The sequence below is a fragment of the Fistularia commersonii genome, chromosome 5, assembly GCF_037954325.1.
Source record: "Fistularia commersonii isolate RoL2024-O1a breed Wild chromosome 5, RoL_Fcom_v1.0, whole genome shotgun sequence".
In the NCBI taxonomy this organism is placed as follows: domain Eukaryota; kingdom Metazoa; phylum Chordata; class Actinopteri; order Syngnathiformes; family Fistulariidae; genus Fistularia; species Fistularia commersonii.
The window spans coordinates 13,794,602-13,810,621 of NC_141288.1; the positions used below are offsets into that span (position 1 = coordinate 13,794,602).

The window sequence follows — 16,020 nt, forward strand, 5'->3', positions numbered from 1 at the left end:
TTCCTTGGTGGACTTTGGAAAAATCCTTGGTCTGTGCCATACTAAAAAGCAAAGAAACAATGAGGAGAGCCTATGTCCTTGAATATGAAGCAGGGTCAAGCAATCTTATGCATAAAATGTCTTTAAAATGGTTAAAAAAAAAAGCCTTCATTTTGGGGTTCAGGAATGGATTCATCCATTTTCCACTGTGTGTATGGAAATGTTAATTTAGTTTGTACACATTTTGGCTTCATACAAAAGGTTATTTTGTGCAAAGACAACACCATGATATGCATCAGAATTCCTACCCAGGAAAACAATTGCTGTAACATATCATGGGATGGTAAGTAAAACAACATTTTGATGTGATAGTGGTTGTGATCACCATTGTGATAGTTATACTATGTGATAAATTTCAGGCTTCGACTACATAAAACATGCCTAACATTTAGAATATGTGTTCACTTTGGTAGATAATGGATTTCTTAGTCACCAAAGCCCAGTATATGGTTATATGTCTAACTTTTACACCTTGCCAAGGGAATATATTGATTTATTTATTTTTACAATGGATAGAGGTGGCATGTTATTGAAAACGTGTCTCCTACCTTAGCTTGAGTCAGCGCTGCTTTCTTCACCTTAAGCTGGGACTGCAGCAGCTTGAAGTTCTTGGACCAGCCTTCGGTCTTGGTGTCACTGGCACCGACACCGAGATCGTCGTACAAGGACATTGGGTCTCAGTACCGCTGCTACCTACTTACACAGAGACGTTCCTTGTCATTGTATCTTAACAGCAACTGAGTATTGTGGTCGTTTTGTCAGCAGAAACTAAATGTAACAATAAATGGAAGTTGCGGCTCACTAGACTCTATTTTGATTATATCTTCTATGCAAGCAGCTTATTGGACACAAAGAAATGCCAACGTTAATTCATTTTTTTAAACACATTATTTCTTACTGAAGACAAGCTAACAGCATAGGTTAGCTATGCTGTTAGCTTGGTATGCTAAAATAGCTTACATTATATGGCCGCCTGCCTCTAAAAAGAATCGACAAAAGCCGGTCTTAAGCCAAATTTTCTTTATTTTTTAGACTTACCGGTCTAACGAGGAGTGGTCATTCACTAAAAACAAATGCTATTGCTTAAAACCAAATTAAATTTAATTTACACCAGTGGTGGCACCACGACGATGGGTAGCAACACAACAATGACACGATCACACCAAGAGCGACAGTCAAGAACATACTTTGTCAGTTTCCCTCACTGCGCTATCTAGCGGCCGGATGACCGCATGGCCAAGGCTGTTTGAACGATCTGTCAGCTCTGGATCGTATGGTGAAAGCGTAAAAAAATCGAACAGGCTAAAATAGACAAGTTCCCGCGTTAGACAGTCTCTGGGTGGATTTTTCAAGTTTTCAACTATTTTCTTTACCTCACTGTGACGTAACACACGGCCGCGCAGCGCCCCAGCAGAAGAGATTGTGAATAACGTATTGAGAAGTTGAGCTAAGTGAAAGCAAAAGTAGTATCACTGCGTGAATTTTGACTGACAACCCGCCGCAAACTTGTCTTTCTGGCAAGCAATGTGTTAAGTTTTCTGTAAATGGATCCGGCTTCAATTACTTTTTCAATTTACCTTGTGATGGTGTGTGCGCTCCCGCGTCTTATCGCCGCCTCCGCCAGTAAGTGCAAATAGTCTCTTCATTTCAATGACAGTTATTACGGTTTTAATATCGCTAACATGTTACGATCGAGCCTGCAAACAGCTCTTATATGCCTATTTTCGTGAATTCTACGTCATAAAAAAGGTCTAAAACAGCATGCAGTAACAGTAACTATAGATTAACACAGTTGGACCACCGTGGGGAAGTTTCAGAATAGGAGAAGTCTACACGGTCTGTTCACTGTATGGGTTCTTGAAACTACTCTAGTAGTCATTGAGTTTTTGTTCGATTGTATGTCAGAGGGGTTGAAGTTCTGAGTTAAGTGTGTGTAGCTGTCCCTAAATTGACGGCTGACTGAGTCACACTTCTGCCTCGTAAAGTCCTAAAGAAAAATCCAGGCTCGGTTCATCAGTGTCGCAGGTTGGCTGAGAAGGACGATCATAGCTTCGTGGCTGGGTCGAAGGTTTCCATGACGACGACTTGAGAGACCAGTGGCTATTGCCAAAAAAAAAAACAAAAAAAAAAAAACGAAGAAATGTATGTATGTATATATATGGTTTTGAGATGGCTATTTGGTAAAGTGGTCACCTCTGACTTCCGTGTACTGGTACTTTGGATCTTCGATGACTGAATTGCACTTTTTGTTAGTCGCTTTGGATAAAAGCGACTGCCAAATGACTGTAATATAATGTAATGAGTGACTTATGCTGACCGTGGCGAAGGGACATGATGCAGCCTGCCAGACACTCCCTGCTGCCCGAGCACACAGCTGTGCAGCTGTGCCCGGGTGGAGAATACCGACCCTGGCTCCTGGCTAAGGGACAGCTCCTGGTACAACTCCAGCATTCAGGGTTTCAACACAGATGACCCTGTTTATCAGAGTAGGTGGCACTGAAAAAAGTGCAATACTAGAGGAGGACTGATGCCTGCCATGCCTCAAGCGTTGCTTTGGAACCTGATGGCAATGACTTGGTGACCCTTGATTCTCAGCAGATCCAGCAGCCTTGGTAGCAAAATGTAGTTCTCCCCAGGGTCCACCCATGGGTGGGGGTTGGTCACCCACCATACTCCCAGTGGGCCAGCATCAATTAGCCAGAACAGCAATCTTGAGCCAGGAAGAGGCAAGATGGACAGTAAAGATAAGAAGTACGCGCCTTCCCATGAGAGCTTGCAAGAAAAAGAGGAGGCACAAGGGACCAGATAGATACTGTGGGTAAACTGTCATTAGTCCCCCCTCGCATTGAATACCTTGCATTCAGCTGCTAAGCAGTCAGAGGGTGAGAAGCCTCCAGCACAATCAGCTGAAGGGAGCTGGCGGGACAGAGCAAGGAGAAGCCAACGTTTTCCCACTGCACCTTTAGGATTTTGAGGTGGAGCTGGAATTGCTGGGGACCGTTTGTCCTTTGAGTTAGGGGCAATGTGGCATCTCAGAGGGGTCCTGAGGGTGTGATTGGCTAATTCAGAGCTGAAGCTATGAGTGAAGTGGCCAACTAGTTCAACAGATACACCCGTTCCTCTTCAAAAAAGGCTAAACTGAGTGACACTCTTGCGCGATGATTTCTAAATAAAAAATCCACAGCTGACTATTGTACAATTACCGTGAGATTACTAATAGAAGGAAAGAAACGAGGGATATGCCATGGTTTATTTGAAGGCAAATCGTTTTTTTTTTTTCAGACAAAAATGACTGTGTATGTCAAAAAATCTCCAAGTTGCCTCGTACCAAACCACCACCCCAGGAAAACTACAAAAGCGGACAGAATTTCCGCTACACTTGTAGCGATGGTTTTGTGAGGAAGGCGGGGACCTCAAACCTAATCAAATGCCAAGAAAATTGTGTATGGAGTACACCCAGTCTCACCTGTATACGTAAGTCTACCCTGTAAAAGTGACTCATAATCTTTGAATGAAAAGACTTTCACACTTCTATGTAGGTGAGTGTCTGTGCGTGTGGGGGTGGGGGGTTCAGAGTGGTGTTATCGCCAAAGAATGTAAACTAGCGAAACCAGTATGATGAAAGATGTGACAAGAAAATATCCATGGAAGGAAAGCATTTGCAATCATATATTAAGCAGTATTCTCTAATGCCATTTACTAAATAGGATTTGTAGCATGAAATCAGCCATATTCAAATCTTAACCAGGGCTCAAACCCAAGTAATCCAACATCTAACATCATCATCTAAAAAAAGGAATTTCTCAAAAGGAGTTTTGAAAAGAAATGCAGAGAAGTTTGTTACTTCCAACAGTCAACATGTGTCCTCAAAAATTGAATATTTTGATTAATTTCAAGTATTTGACCAAATTTGGCAACATAATTAACAGCTGGTGTGGAACAGTCTGGAGAATGAGCAGTGTCGCCTTGTTTAGTTTGCCCAAAGGCTACACATATCATGGTCAAGCATTTGTCTCACGCCGGAATGTCCTTTTTCCAAATGTGATCCAGAACATCGAGCTTGAATGTTATTCAGTTTCCACAAGTTACATTGTTTTGACAAAGTTCAATGGTTACCAGATGCAGATGATCAACAACCTGATAAGCTTTCACTTTCTTTGTGTTTCAGCCGACCCAAACTTACCCACCACACAGCCACCGAATACCCTCAGCACATGTAAGTATGACTGTCTGGTTTTGAACTGCACTGAAGTTCATTATAAGGAATCAATGTTACAATCCCTGAAGTTCAGCACATTGCTTGATGGAGTCCTTTCCCAACCATGACCACAGAGAGAGTAAAAGATACCAACCACTGACACTTCATCAGTTGTGCACCTCTACTTTATTGGGTATTTTTGCCTTTTATCACAATACACCCTCAGTTGAGGCAGGCCCATTGCAGGCTGACCAAATGCACGTTTGTGTTGAGAGGTTGGTTCCTCCTGCATAAGCCGCACAAACAGAGCTTGGCGTTAAGTTTCTTGTTGCAGACTTGAGACATGCTACCATGGCACTTGTTGCGCAGGCCACCGTTAAGTAAGGGAGGTAGAGTGTTGGAGGGGCACCTGATGGAGTAGGTGCCTCCAATGTCAGTTTGACTTTTACTGTATCTCCCTCTTCCCTTCTTTATTTTATGAGTAGAATGGGGGTTGCAAGGGATGGGTGAGTCACCCAGTGGCTAAGCAGGATATTTCCTTCTAATCGAGAGCCAGTGGCTGCTTCTTTCTGCCGTGGGACACATTACCTTGATGGATTATCTTTTGGCTTGCCCCTTGATCCCCAAGTCCCTCAGGAGCTTTGTGGTGGAATTTGGGACAAAGCCTCAGCAGCCCAATTCGACCAGCAAACTTACCTCATACATAGTGATTGGCCACATAAGTTGGGGCAGCAAGCTGAATTGGGAACACCGCAGCTTAAGCTTTCAGGGGAGGGTAGTGCAGTCAGTCTGCTTGAAACCTTTGATTGTGTTTTGCTTCAGCTCCTCCACCTGCTGGGTGTCTCTTCAGTATACCACCTTCATAGGCTTTTGACAGGGTTCAATTGCAGTTGGTATTGCCTCATTGTCAATGTTGAACTTTTCATCAGAGAGCCAGCCCTTCATTTTGAAAATGCCGTGGGATTTGCTGGGTTTTACATCCATTCTGGACTATGCTTTGTTTTCTTGAAGCTTGTTCAGGAGCTGTTTGGCGCATGCTTTTGCGGTAGTTATGTTTGTCATTTCATCAATAAACAAACAACCACCCACATTGATGCTCGGATGGTGTATCCCACCATGATTCACTTTTTCAAAAGGTGCCATCCTGTCCTTTTATCCTGCACCATCTCACGGAATTGGAAGACTTCATGACTTGACCAGCCATGTGATGTTCTTGGGAACCTTGAAGAAATTGAATACCAGGGGATGGCGGGGTGCCGGGGGTTGAAGTGGTCATCCTTGGAACTGAGCATTACTACTTATTGTAGTTTTGCCATTTGTTACTTTATACCTAACTGTAGTGCCTCCAGACTAGCATTCTCTGTTCCAGTCCCCGCTGTCTCTGAAACCTTGGCTTGGTTGATTTAATCGACCGTGCATGATTCTTTGTGGTCTCTCCAAATCCACCTCCAAGTCTACTCCTTAGCCATAGATGATATATTAACCTACCAAGTTTTTGCTCTGCAGCTTCTTTCTTTCCTGCCTGCAAGAGACCAACCAGGTCTGAGTTGATAATATGCCACTTTTTCTCTGTCTCTTTTGGCTGGATCTAGGCTGTACAACATCTTCCCTCATTTCTTTTACTGGGTGAGGATGGTTAGCTCTCTGGACTCTCATTAGTTGGCTGGTCTGTGCTGGGCTTGATTTTTTGGTGAGATGCAGGTGATATCCTGCAGACTGTGGTCTTTGTCCTGGTACTCGGTTTCCTTTACTAGGCCCTTCTCACAACAGATGGCGAGGCCCCTTGCCCAGCTCCTCCAGACACTTTTCCCTGCTCTGGTGAATCCTAATGCCCTTTTCTGATGTTACTTTGGTCCATCCACGTTGGCAGCTTCAAAGAGGTTGTCCTGCCAGTGTTGCTGCTCCCTCTTTTGATGTTGTTCTTCTGTTTCATTTGCATTTACATTTCTGGGTCATTTGCTGTTTGGTCCAATGGTGAGTCATCTTGTGCCCCTGCTCTCGGAAACTTTCAGGTTATTAATAAAGTAGTCATCGTAACAAAAGTTGTGTGGAACCAATACACTGCTGGCATCTTTCCTGGCTGTCACTTGGTCTTTGCCAGATTGTCAGCTCACAATGGTCACTGATTTCCCACGTGAGCAAGTTCATTATTAAGACTTGATGTTGAAGTTCCTTGATGGAGCCCCTTTCCCAGCTATGACCGCAGAGAGAGACCAATGACCTACACTTCATCAGTTGACCTAAACCTATATTACCTATTTTTATGTATTTATGTATTAATTTATGATAAAGGGGAATGTGAGTATACAAAGAATTAAGCAACATGCTCCAAAATAAAATTGATTTGACCTTACAATACTAAAATGATACTAATAACTAATTACAAGGAAGTTATTTTAGCTGAGGAGAAAAACATGCTGAAGCAGGTTGGAACAGGAAGAGAATAGTGTCAGGGGTAATATGCAATAAGAGTATCAGCCAAAATGAAAGGGAAGGTGTACAAGACAGTGGTGAGACTAGCAATGCTATATGGTTTAGAGACAGTGGCACTGAGAAGACAAGTAGGAGAACTGGAGGCAGCGGCGATGAAGATGTTGAGGTTCTCTTTGAGTGTGACAAGGATGGATAGGATCGGGAATGAGTCCATCAGAGGGGCAGGACATGTTAGATGGTTTGGAGAGAAGGTCAGAGAAGCCAGAATAAGATAGTTTTGTCATGTACAGAGGAGTAAAAGTGAAGATATTGGTAGAAGGATGCTGAGGTTGGAACTGCCAGGCATGAAGATTAGAAGAAGACCAAAGAGAAGATTTATGTCTGTAGTTAAAGAAGACATGAAGTTAGTTGTTGTGAGAGAAGAGGATACAGAGAATAGGATTTATTGAAGGAGGTTGATTTACTGTGGTGACCCCTGAAGGGAGTAGCTGAAAAAAAACACAGGAAGAAGGTATTGTAGGTAAAACTATCTTAGGTATTAGTGTGTATTAAAAGAGATGTTCTCTTGCCAGCAGCGTCGCCCACTTCTCAAGTAAAGCACATTTCAAGTGTCACCACGTCAGCATTCAAAGGAATGCAAGAACCATCTCAAGGAACAAATGTTTCGTCAGATCCAACTCCAGGTAGATCCTTCGACACTTCTGTTTAATCACTGATTCTTCTGAGTCATTTGTTTTAGTTCATTGAGTTCTCGTGGTTTAAAAAAATGCATCAGTTATCACTTAAGGTGTACTTATGTGTAATTAATCTGCAGGGAAATATAACCAGGCTTTCTTTCACTGGTGAAATGTAGATTGCGTGAATTGCACAACGTTGGTTACTTGGACATCTTCCACCACTTCAGAGTCAAACCTCTCTGCTCCAAGCAACTTTAGTTTGACATTGAATTCTGGTAAGGTTCCACACTGTTGCTTAGACATCATACATCAATTATATGGTAGAAATAATTGGAGACTTTTAAATAATTGAATTTCAATGTTACACTAACAGTCATTACCTCAGGCCTATGAAGCTCCCCATTTTAGAAAAAGGGAGCTGTTCTAAAGAGCTCAGTAAATTGTGGTCATATGATAATAGATGCAGTGTTGCAATAAGCTAGTTTTTGAAATGTATATAATTAAGACATGGCACAAAGAAATGAAACTTTTAAAAAAAGGAAGTAATACAGAACAGCAGGTATTTAACAGTTAAGTGTCAGACCAAGTGTCAGGCAAGTGTCCAGTCAACACCGGACACCAGAGCAGGTGACATGGCACATGTGTGTGTCAGTCTGATCGATGAGTCCAGATTTGGACTTGCAGAAAAAAGCCCTGAAAAGAACCCTGAACTCAACCTAATGCAATTCAAGACTTAAACATACAAAGATTCAAAGTGTTTAATGTCATGCATACAGTCTGGAAATGTGTGTCCTTGTATACTGAAATTCTCACTTTGGCGTCCACTGTGCAGACAGATAATTAATGAATAGCAAACAAACTGCTGTAATCAGATGTAGACATAGCAGGGAAATGTAAACCGTATACAGAAATGTGAACAGTATCAGAAATATTTAGAATTTTAAGTTGAATGCAGCTTTGTCCACATGCAGGTTGTATGCAAACAGTTTAGATAAACAGTTAAGTTAGATGAACAGTTGAGTCCAGCACTTACTGTGCTGAATGTAAATTGCAGAATTGTCCTGAGATAGAACATAGTTATTGACTTCTGTCAGCTGTTCAAGAATCTGAAGGCAGTTGGGTTTTGTAGTCAGGACTTCCTACATTTCGCATTCCAGTACCTCTGGGCAGAGGGTAGGAATTCCTTGTTGGGGGTGGGAGTGGTTCTTAGCAACCGAGGAAGCTCTCCTGTGGACTCTGCAGAGGTAGATGCTCTGCATAGAAGGCAACGGGGCCCTTGTGATCTTCTCTGCAGTTTTCAATGCTCAATGCTACGGTCTACGGTCCAGAGCAGTGGTGCTGCTATATCTAATGGTGATGCAGCTGGTTGAGATGCTCTCAACAAAGCAACTGTAGAAGTTGCTGAGGATCTTAGGCAACATGGCAAACCTCCTCAGCTTCATCCAAAAGAACAGCCACAGGGTGTCGATCAGGGTGATATCCAACTGGGACTCTTTTGGATGAATTGGCAACAAATTTCAAAATGTTGTTTAAAGCCTATCAAGCAGAGTGGAATCTGATAAGAGCTGCTAAAGGGAAACCATTTTGTATTGTTTCCTGTGGATTCATAAATGGAGTTTCTTGGTGTCCCCATACATTTAACCATATAGTGCGGTGGTTCATCATGGTAAATGCTCTCAATTGATTGAGTGCCTTCACACCTTGCAGTTTCAAAGTGCTTTACAGTTGATTTTTAACATTCACCTAATCACATACTGATGGTGTAAATTCTCACACAAATACAAATATATACACCTCTAGAGGTTAGCTTCTGTTTGACAATATTGTTGTTTTTTTTTTTTTTTTTTTTTGGAATTATTGAATTTTGTTATATACATACATATTTTAAAACTTCAATATTTCAAAATATGTCCTAAAAAGCGAAAGAATGTGCACTATATGCACCATGAGTAAATACATACATGATGTAATCAGTCCTGCCGACAGAACCAAACAATGTTTACTAAATATGTAAAGAGTATCAGTAAATCACTTGGAGGAAACAAGATAAGCATTATGTAAGAATTGATCCAACACTTGTATTAAAACACTAAATAATGATCTACCTGTAGAATTGGCAGAGTAGATAACTGCATTCTGCTGTTTATTCATTCATATTTACATATCAAATCTGGGTTAGTTTTCTTGCATAAATCTAACAGGAACAAGGTCATTTACATGCACACACATTCATAATGTATATATGAATCCAGAGAAATTATTCTAAACATGCTAAATTTGTTTAATTGCTTTTAATTTTTTTTTCCACCCATCCATCCATCTTCTGCCATTTATCCTGCACTCAGGGTCGCAGGGGGATACTAGAGCCTATCCCAGCTGTCATAAGGCTAGATGCGCGGTTATACTCTGGTCTGGTTGCCATTCTATCGCAGAGCCACTTCTACAGATAGACCGCGCCGCCCTTTTTTTCATCCATCTTTATATATTTTTTAAATATATATATGTATACTAACGCAAGAATTGTTCCCGAGTTGCATTTGTTTGAGAACACCAAATATGATAATTAGATTTCCACTCTCTGGGAACATTTGTCTTCACACATGTTTTTTTTTCCTCCAAGACAGAAATGTAAATAGAATAAGATGTGAAATGCAGTTTGCATTATTTTTCCTTTTAAACTTAACCTCTAATTCACTATTCTAGATTTAGAAAATCCCATACATACTGATTGCAGATATCAAAATAAGAAGTTTTATGTGTGAAAACATTGACCTGGGTGATCTCAGAGTGTGAAGATACCAAAAAGATATTTATTTTTCAAGTACAGTTGAATATCAACACTGGCAGCCAAAAGTAACAGCTCTAATTGACCAAATAAGACAGTGGAGATACCAGACATCCGTGTTAGATGAAGAGATTCCAGGGCCTTTGTTGATGAGAAAAGACAGACTGCAATAGTCATAATACAAACTGAAGGAGATGCAGTCGTGTCCAGATTACACAACCACTGTCAAAATAGAAACACATAAGGAATAACTGAAGGCATTTGTTCATGAGAATGACGGCCGCTGATATCACATCCCCTCTTCATTAAGATTCTTCAGCTGTGTGTGTTTTATTTCTTTAAACAAGGGTGGACCCTTGACTGTGCCAGTGCATAATTGTCCATATGTTTTCCAGAAGAGTTTGCAATTTATATCCTCCATAACTTAATTTACATAGTTTAATAAGCAAATAAATAGATACATTTTTCCAAAATGTCAAACTGTTCCTTGTATAAAATTCAAGCTAGTAATGTAGACATTTAAGCGCCTTTCTTAACTCATTTTATGTACAGCCAATTGATTGTTTAATCATTAATAGAGTGTAACGCTCTTGTAAAGGAACCCCTCTGGATATCACATTTCTTTCTTGCAGACTTTACGAATTGGAAGGCCTCAGTGATCCCTATCTTTATAATATTGGTCTTAATCATAATCGCAGGAGGGATGATCTATCATTTCAAGTTTTCAGGGTAAGTCAGGAAACAAAACAAGGATTTAAGACTGTTGAAAAAAAATTCTGCCTCAAATGTCAATTTGAATAACTTTGAATAACTTATTTTGACCTACATCAACACTTTCAGTTTTTGTTTGTCATATGTGACATATGTGATCTTTCCTTTTAATTTTTTTCTGTCTTTCTGTCTTCTTTATTCTGTATAAATCATAATTTCATTGCCTCTTTGCTGTTTTGTAGTTGTCATTTTTTTTTCCCCAGGGGGAGGGGACAACTTCACGATCGGGAGAGAGAGGAGCAAGTACCCATGAGATCCACTCAAGAGTAGAGCATTTATGGAGTCTGTAACTATTCACAAAGAACTTGGACGATGAAATACAGGTCAAGAACATCTCTAAACACTAGCTACACACAGGTTATAGCAAGCTCTTCAACTGACTGTGAAATCATTAAGAGATAAAAAATTTGTTTGAATCATAGAGGATGAAGGTCACACCCTGTCCTCGGTCTGCTGCAGATCTGAGATGTGTGAACAGATCACATATATTGCATTGGATGTTTGGTTATCATATTTGTTTGTATTCAAGTAATCATATATTAACAAGGATTATCCGTAATAATTTTTTAGAACTGCATTACAGACTTAAAGCAATAACTGCTTAAATGATGATCAATGAAATATAAGATAGAAAGAAAGGAGCGTAACTAATTGGCCGCGCAAGTAAACAATCTCATGAATAATCCTGTATTTGCTTGGGTCTGTTATAGATCAGGGAGCTTCATTTTGTATGTGGCATGTATTGAAATCGTATCTTCAGGGAAAGCATTAATAATCTTATCTATATCAGAAATAGAGTGCTGAAAGATACTATGGTCGGGATTTTCTGAGAGGGACTATTAATATTGAAAACTACAGAGCTTCAGTACTGAGGAACATACCTATTAGAATTAGCAATGGAGGACATTAAGGTCTCCAAAGTAACAAAAAACATTATTTTTGCAATACTGTAAACCTGTTGCGTTTGCATCTTCCCTAGTGCATCAAACATTTAACACGAACAATACTAAAACAAAAACCATGGCACTTTCTCTGATACTCTGACCTGTTCTGACACTTTAAAACTAAAGAGAGAATTCAGAGTTGTACATTTTGCAATGTATACTTAATTATTTTAAGTATCTTGAACAAGTAATGTAGCAGGTATAACTATTAAATAAAAGTTGTGCTTTTTTGTAATAATAAGTATAAGCAAGCAGTTTACTTGAAGAGCCGAGTCTGGCTTCACTTCACCGATGGACATTACAGATCAAAAATTAGGACAAGCAAATTCAATGGTGCAAGGAGGAGCAAACCTCAAAGGTGCTAGTAGGCATTGTTACTTAAAATAGTTATATTTTAGGTTTTTATAGAGCCGAATGACAACATTTTTAAACATCTTTGCTTAAACATCATGATGCAAATTGTGGCAGGAACAAAATGTGGATAACATAATTTTCTGTAAAGTGTATTGACTGTCATGAATTGAAAAACAAAATCTATACACATCAACTAAGTGCATATTTTTTATAAGGGGTTTAATGCTATTCCATGACTTCCAAAACAGGAAGTTTTATGTCTGGTTAAAACAACAATTGCATTACTTGTTTGCTCCTTGTTTCCCACAAGTGCCAATCTGACACTAGATTACATCTTTTGTCATTTTAAACAGAGTAGAGAAAAAACTACAGAATACTAAATGTCAACGTTCACTATCTTCATAGTTTATGACAGAGTAGGAGCCAGGCACATAGCTGAAGAGAGTTAATCAAGAGTTTAGTAGCCTATGTTAAACTGTGAACAAATTGCAGAAGTGTTTGGTCTATGGTAGAGGACTTATTTAGAGAAATGAAGTATATTGCCTTAAATCTTCAAATCAGCTAACAAAAAGTATTTGCATCAAAAATTACACAGAATACATTTGGTGGTGGATGTCTAATCTATCTGCTGTAAAGTCCTAACTGTTTAACATTCTTTTACCTCAGCCAGATAGATGATTCCTACAGTTTTATATATATATATATAATATAAGAAGAACAAAATGGATTTGCTTTTCCCAAAACTGCTTTGTGCTTTCCCCCTACAAATCGACAGCATAAACTTCATCGTGGAGAACAACTAAACTTTTTTTGAACGCATGGGCTTGGCATGCACGTTGTGCCAAGCTGTACTTGCACCTATAATGTATATGTATATGTAAAACGAAGTTAAACTGTAAAATCATATCATGATTTTGTTTAGAATTGAAAAATGTGATAAACCCACTAGTTATGAATATCTAGACCAGGGGTGGGCAAACTATGGCCCGCGGGCCACATTCGGCCCATTGTTGTTTTTAATCCGGCCCGCCAAAAATCGGTACAGAATTCATACTTGATGTGAATGGTTGAATGATTGGACCAATGAATCCGGGACGTCAAACAGGAGATTATTTCATTTTTGGAGCTACTTGAGAACACTTTAGGATTTTCCTGAGCTGAGTTTTCCTAGCTTTGTGATTTAGCCTTTACTGTGGACATACTGACACACATGAATGAGCTGGACATGAAGCTATTAGGGAAAAAACGATTTGTGCATGAAATGCAAACTAACGTCAGAGCCTTCAAAACCTAGCTGCGTTTATTTTCAAAGCAAATGTCAGACAATGATCAGACAAATGTCAGATGAGTCCCATATGTACTGTTAAAAAATGCGTTTTTAACATTTTTTTTATATGTATCGTATCTTGTGCTGACCCAGCCCGTCTGTCAATTTTAAAAGTCAATGCGGCCCCTGAGCCAAAAAGTTTCTCCACCCCTGATCTAGACAGCAAATTTCAAGTGTCTGAACTGTGACTTAGGTGAAGGATGGGACAATGCCCCCAGACTATACCAAGACATAAACATCAAAAATCTGTGAGCAGGACATGTAAATAAGTGGGGTACTTACAGAAACAAGACTTTAAAAGATGTGTAAGATTCATGTAACCAGATAACACTCCACTTTATCACTCCACTGTGTTTTTTAAATCATCCATTTCTTGTAACAGGATAGTATGCACAGGGATGTTTGTATTTTATCCACACTGCAATACTGATGAACACCAGACTGTTCGCAATATGTTTTCTCTAAAATAAAACGATAATCTCTGCAGCTCTTGGGCTTTGATTCAAGACCAATGTTACACTTCACATCCAGATGGTTAACTGTTACACAGGAGGAATGACGTAAGGGGAATGTGAAGAAATTCACATGGAGGTCTTTTCAGGGCAATGAAAACTGAACCAATTGCACATTTAAGGTAGATTATATTTTAGAGCAGTACTCAGATCTAAAGTACTACTATGACACACCCAACTGATATGTTTTCTCTGGGAAAAGTCCCAGCATTTCTCAATGGAACATTATCCAACACGCCAAGGTGGCCAATGAATTTCGGCTAAGAACACCATTGGCCCTGTGCCAATATTATGATTACAATATGCTTTCAACCATGTAATGTGTTGATTCATTTACAGTGTACTGCGAAATACAAAATAATGGCTCTCAAATGTTAATGACTTTACTTGCATAACATTGATAAATACTACATTACTACATGCTTCAATTCTTTTGTTCACTCACTCATTCAGGGCAATTCTTCCCAACTTTTTTCCAATTAACCTGCTGGATGTTTTTGGACTGTGGGAGGAAACTAGAGAACCTGGAGGAAACCCATGCAGACATGGGGCGGTCATGCAAACCCCCACACACAAAAAATGTGTGCAAATTGGTAAAAAAATATTACCATAAAATATCTTTCTTGAAACTCTTTTGGCAGTGAATTATATTTAAAAAAAAAAAAACCTTGAAAGTCAGCACATTTGGCACCATGGTCGTCATCTTCTTTCGGCTTTTCCCTTCGGGGGTTGCAACAGCGAATCAGCACATTTGGCACCTTGGTCAACATATAATATTGTATGACATATCAAGCTTATGTAAAGGAGGCTCCGGTCTTAAGTACTTAAGAGATGTTAGGACAGCCAAGAGGATCCTTCAGGATCTATCCCACATCCTCTTTCCCGCATTTGAGTAGCTCCCCTCTGATCACAGACTCCACTACCCAAGCTGCAAAACTCAGAGAAGGGCAACGTGCCAATGCTACCTCATGTGCCCTCAAATTGCCCCTCAGGGACATATAAAGTGGTTCTGAAGTACTAGGATTATTTTCTGGAAAAAAGGATATGTATCAACAACTACATATTCCACTGATTTATTTTTACAGTTATGCCCCAACGCACGCGCGCGCGCGCGCGCGCGCGAACACACACACACACACACACACACACACACACACACACACACACACACACACACACACGCGCGCGCGCGCGCGCGCGCGCGCGCACACGCAGAGAGAGAGAGAGAGAGAGCGAGAGAGAGAGAGAGAGAGAGAGAGAGAAAAGCCTCCGAATAGCCTCTCTGGACTGAAATGATTGATGATAAACATTAGTTGAGTGTTTTCTCAACACCACCGAACTCAATGAAAAACACTTGCACTTGATTTGTATTTTTTGGAAAAAATATTTGAGTTACAAATATGCCACAGAGCATTGGACTGAGTATTATAAATAGCTGTAAAAACTAAAAAGTAGGAAAACAGAAACCATCTAAGGCAGGGGTGTCAAACATACGGCCCGCGGGCCGGAACCGGCCCACAAGGGGATTCGACCAGGCCCGCAGGATAATTTGAAAGTGAAAAAATGCATAAAAGACAAGGATTTTTTTTTTTTAATTAAGTGCAATTCGAGAATTTTCCGCTAGGAGGCGCACTATTTTGGTCAGAGTAGACGACAATCCGCATCACTGAGACGGACCAATCAGCAGACATTATCAATGCACCACCTGTTGCTTGTTATGACGTTGTTTCTACCCTGTTCTCTACCTCCCCGCTACGTTGTCGTTATCAAAACGGAGAAAAGTTGTTAAAAAGTGTAGAATTTTCAAAGAAAAATTGACTACGTCAACCTTTGTGCTTAGATGTTTGCAACAAGTTTCGGTATTTTAGGAATATAATATACGGCGCCGCTACGAGACTCATCAGAGCGAAAAATATGACAGCTTGTAAAGACAACTGAGAAGAGATAAGATCAACGAATTGCTGCCGGGTCTGAGGAAAC

General features: G+C 40.1%; 2 protein-coding genes across 8 annotated transcripts in view; one reads left to right on the forward strand and one right to left on the reverse strand.

Moving 5' to 3' along the window:
- rbm17 (RNA binding motif protein 17) overlaps window positions 1-1,858 on the reverse strand; it is an 18,292-nt gene extending 16,434 nt beyond the window's left edge. The window contains exons 1-2 of one of the 4 annotated variants that reach the window (XM_086146920.1): window positions 1,617-1,858; window positions 588-732 (exon numbers count right to left, since the gene is read on the reverse strand). In XM_086146920.1, coding sequence (XP_086003046.1) covers window positions 588-710 — 123 coding nt within the window. In that variant the 5' untranslated portion in view covers window positions 711-732; window positions 1,617-1,858. Of the gene's footprint in view, window positions 1-587; window positions 736-1,077; window positions 1,226-1,616 lie in introns of those variants that run through there. The other 3 variants (XM_086146919.1, XM_086146921.1, XM_086146922.1) reach the window with 3 other exon arrangements.
- Window positions 1,526-14,172, forward strand: il15ra (interleukin 15 receptor subunit alpha). Of its 4 annotated transcripts, none has more exons than XM_086146923.1 (7): window positions 1,526-1,662; window positions 3,322-3,513; window positions 4,208-4,255; window positions 7,243-7,353; window positions 7,524-7,622; window positions 10,765-10,861; window positions 11,086-14,172. In XM_086146923.1, the coding sequence occupies exons 1-7, from the start codon at window positions 1,584-1,586 to the stop codon at window positions 11,171-11,173; spliced, it is 714 nt and encodes a 237-aa protein (XP_086003049.1). In that variant the 5' UTR covers window positions 1,526-1,583; the 3' UTR covers window positions 11,174-14,172. The 4 variants fall into 4 exon arrangements, with proteins under 4 accessions (XP_086003049.1, XP_086003051.1, XP_086003050.1 ...); XM_086146925.1 differs by having other exon boundaries at window positions 11,107-14,172; XM_086146924.1 differs by having other exon boundaries at window positions 7,246-7,353.
- The last annotated feature ends 1,848 nt before the right edge of the window (window positions 14,173-16,020 follow it).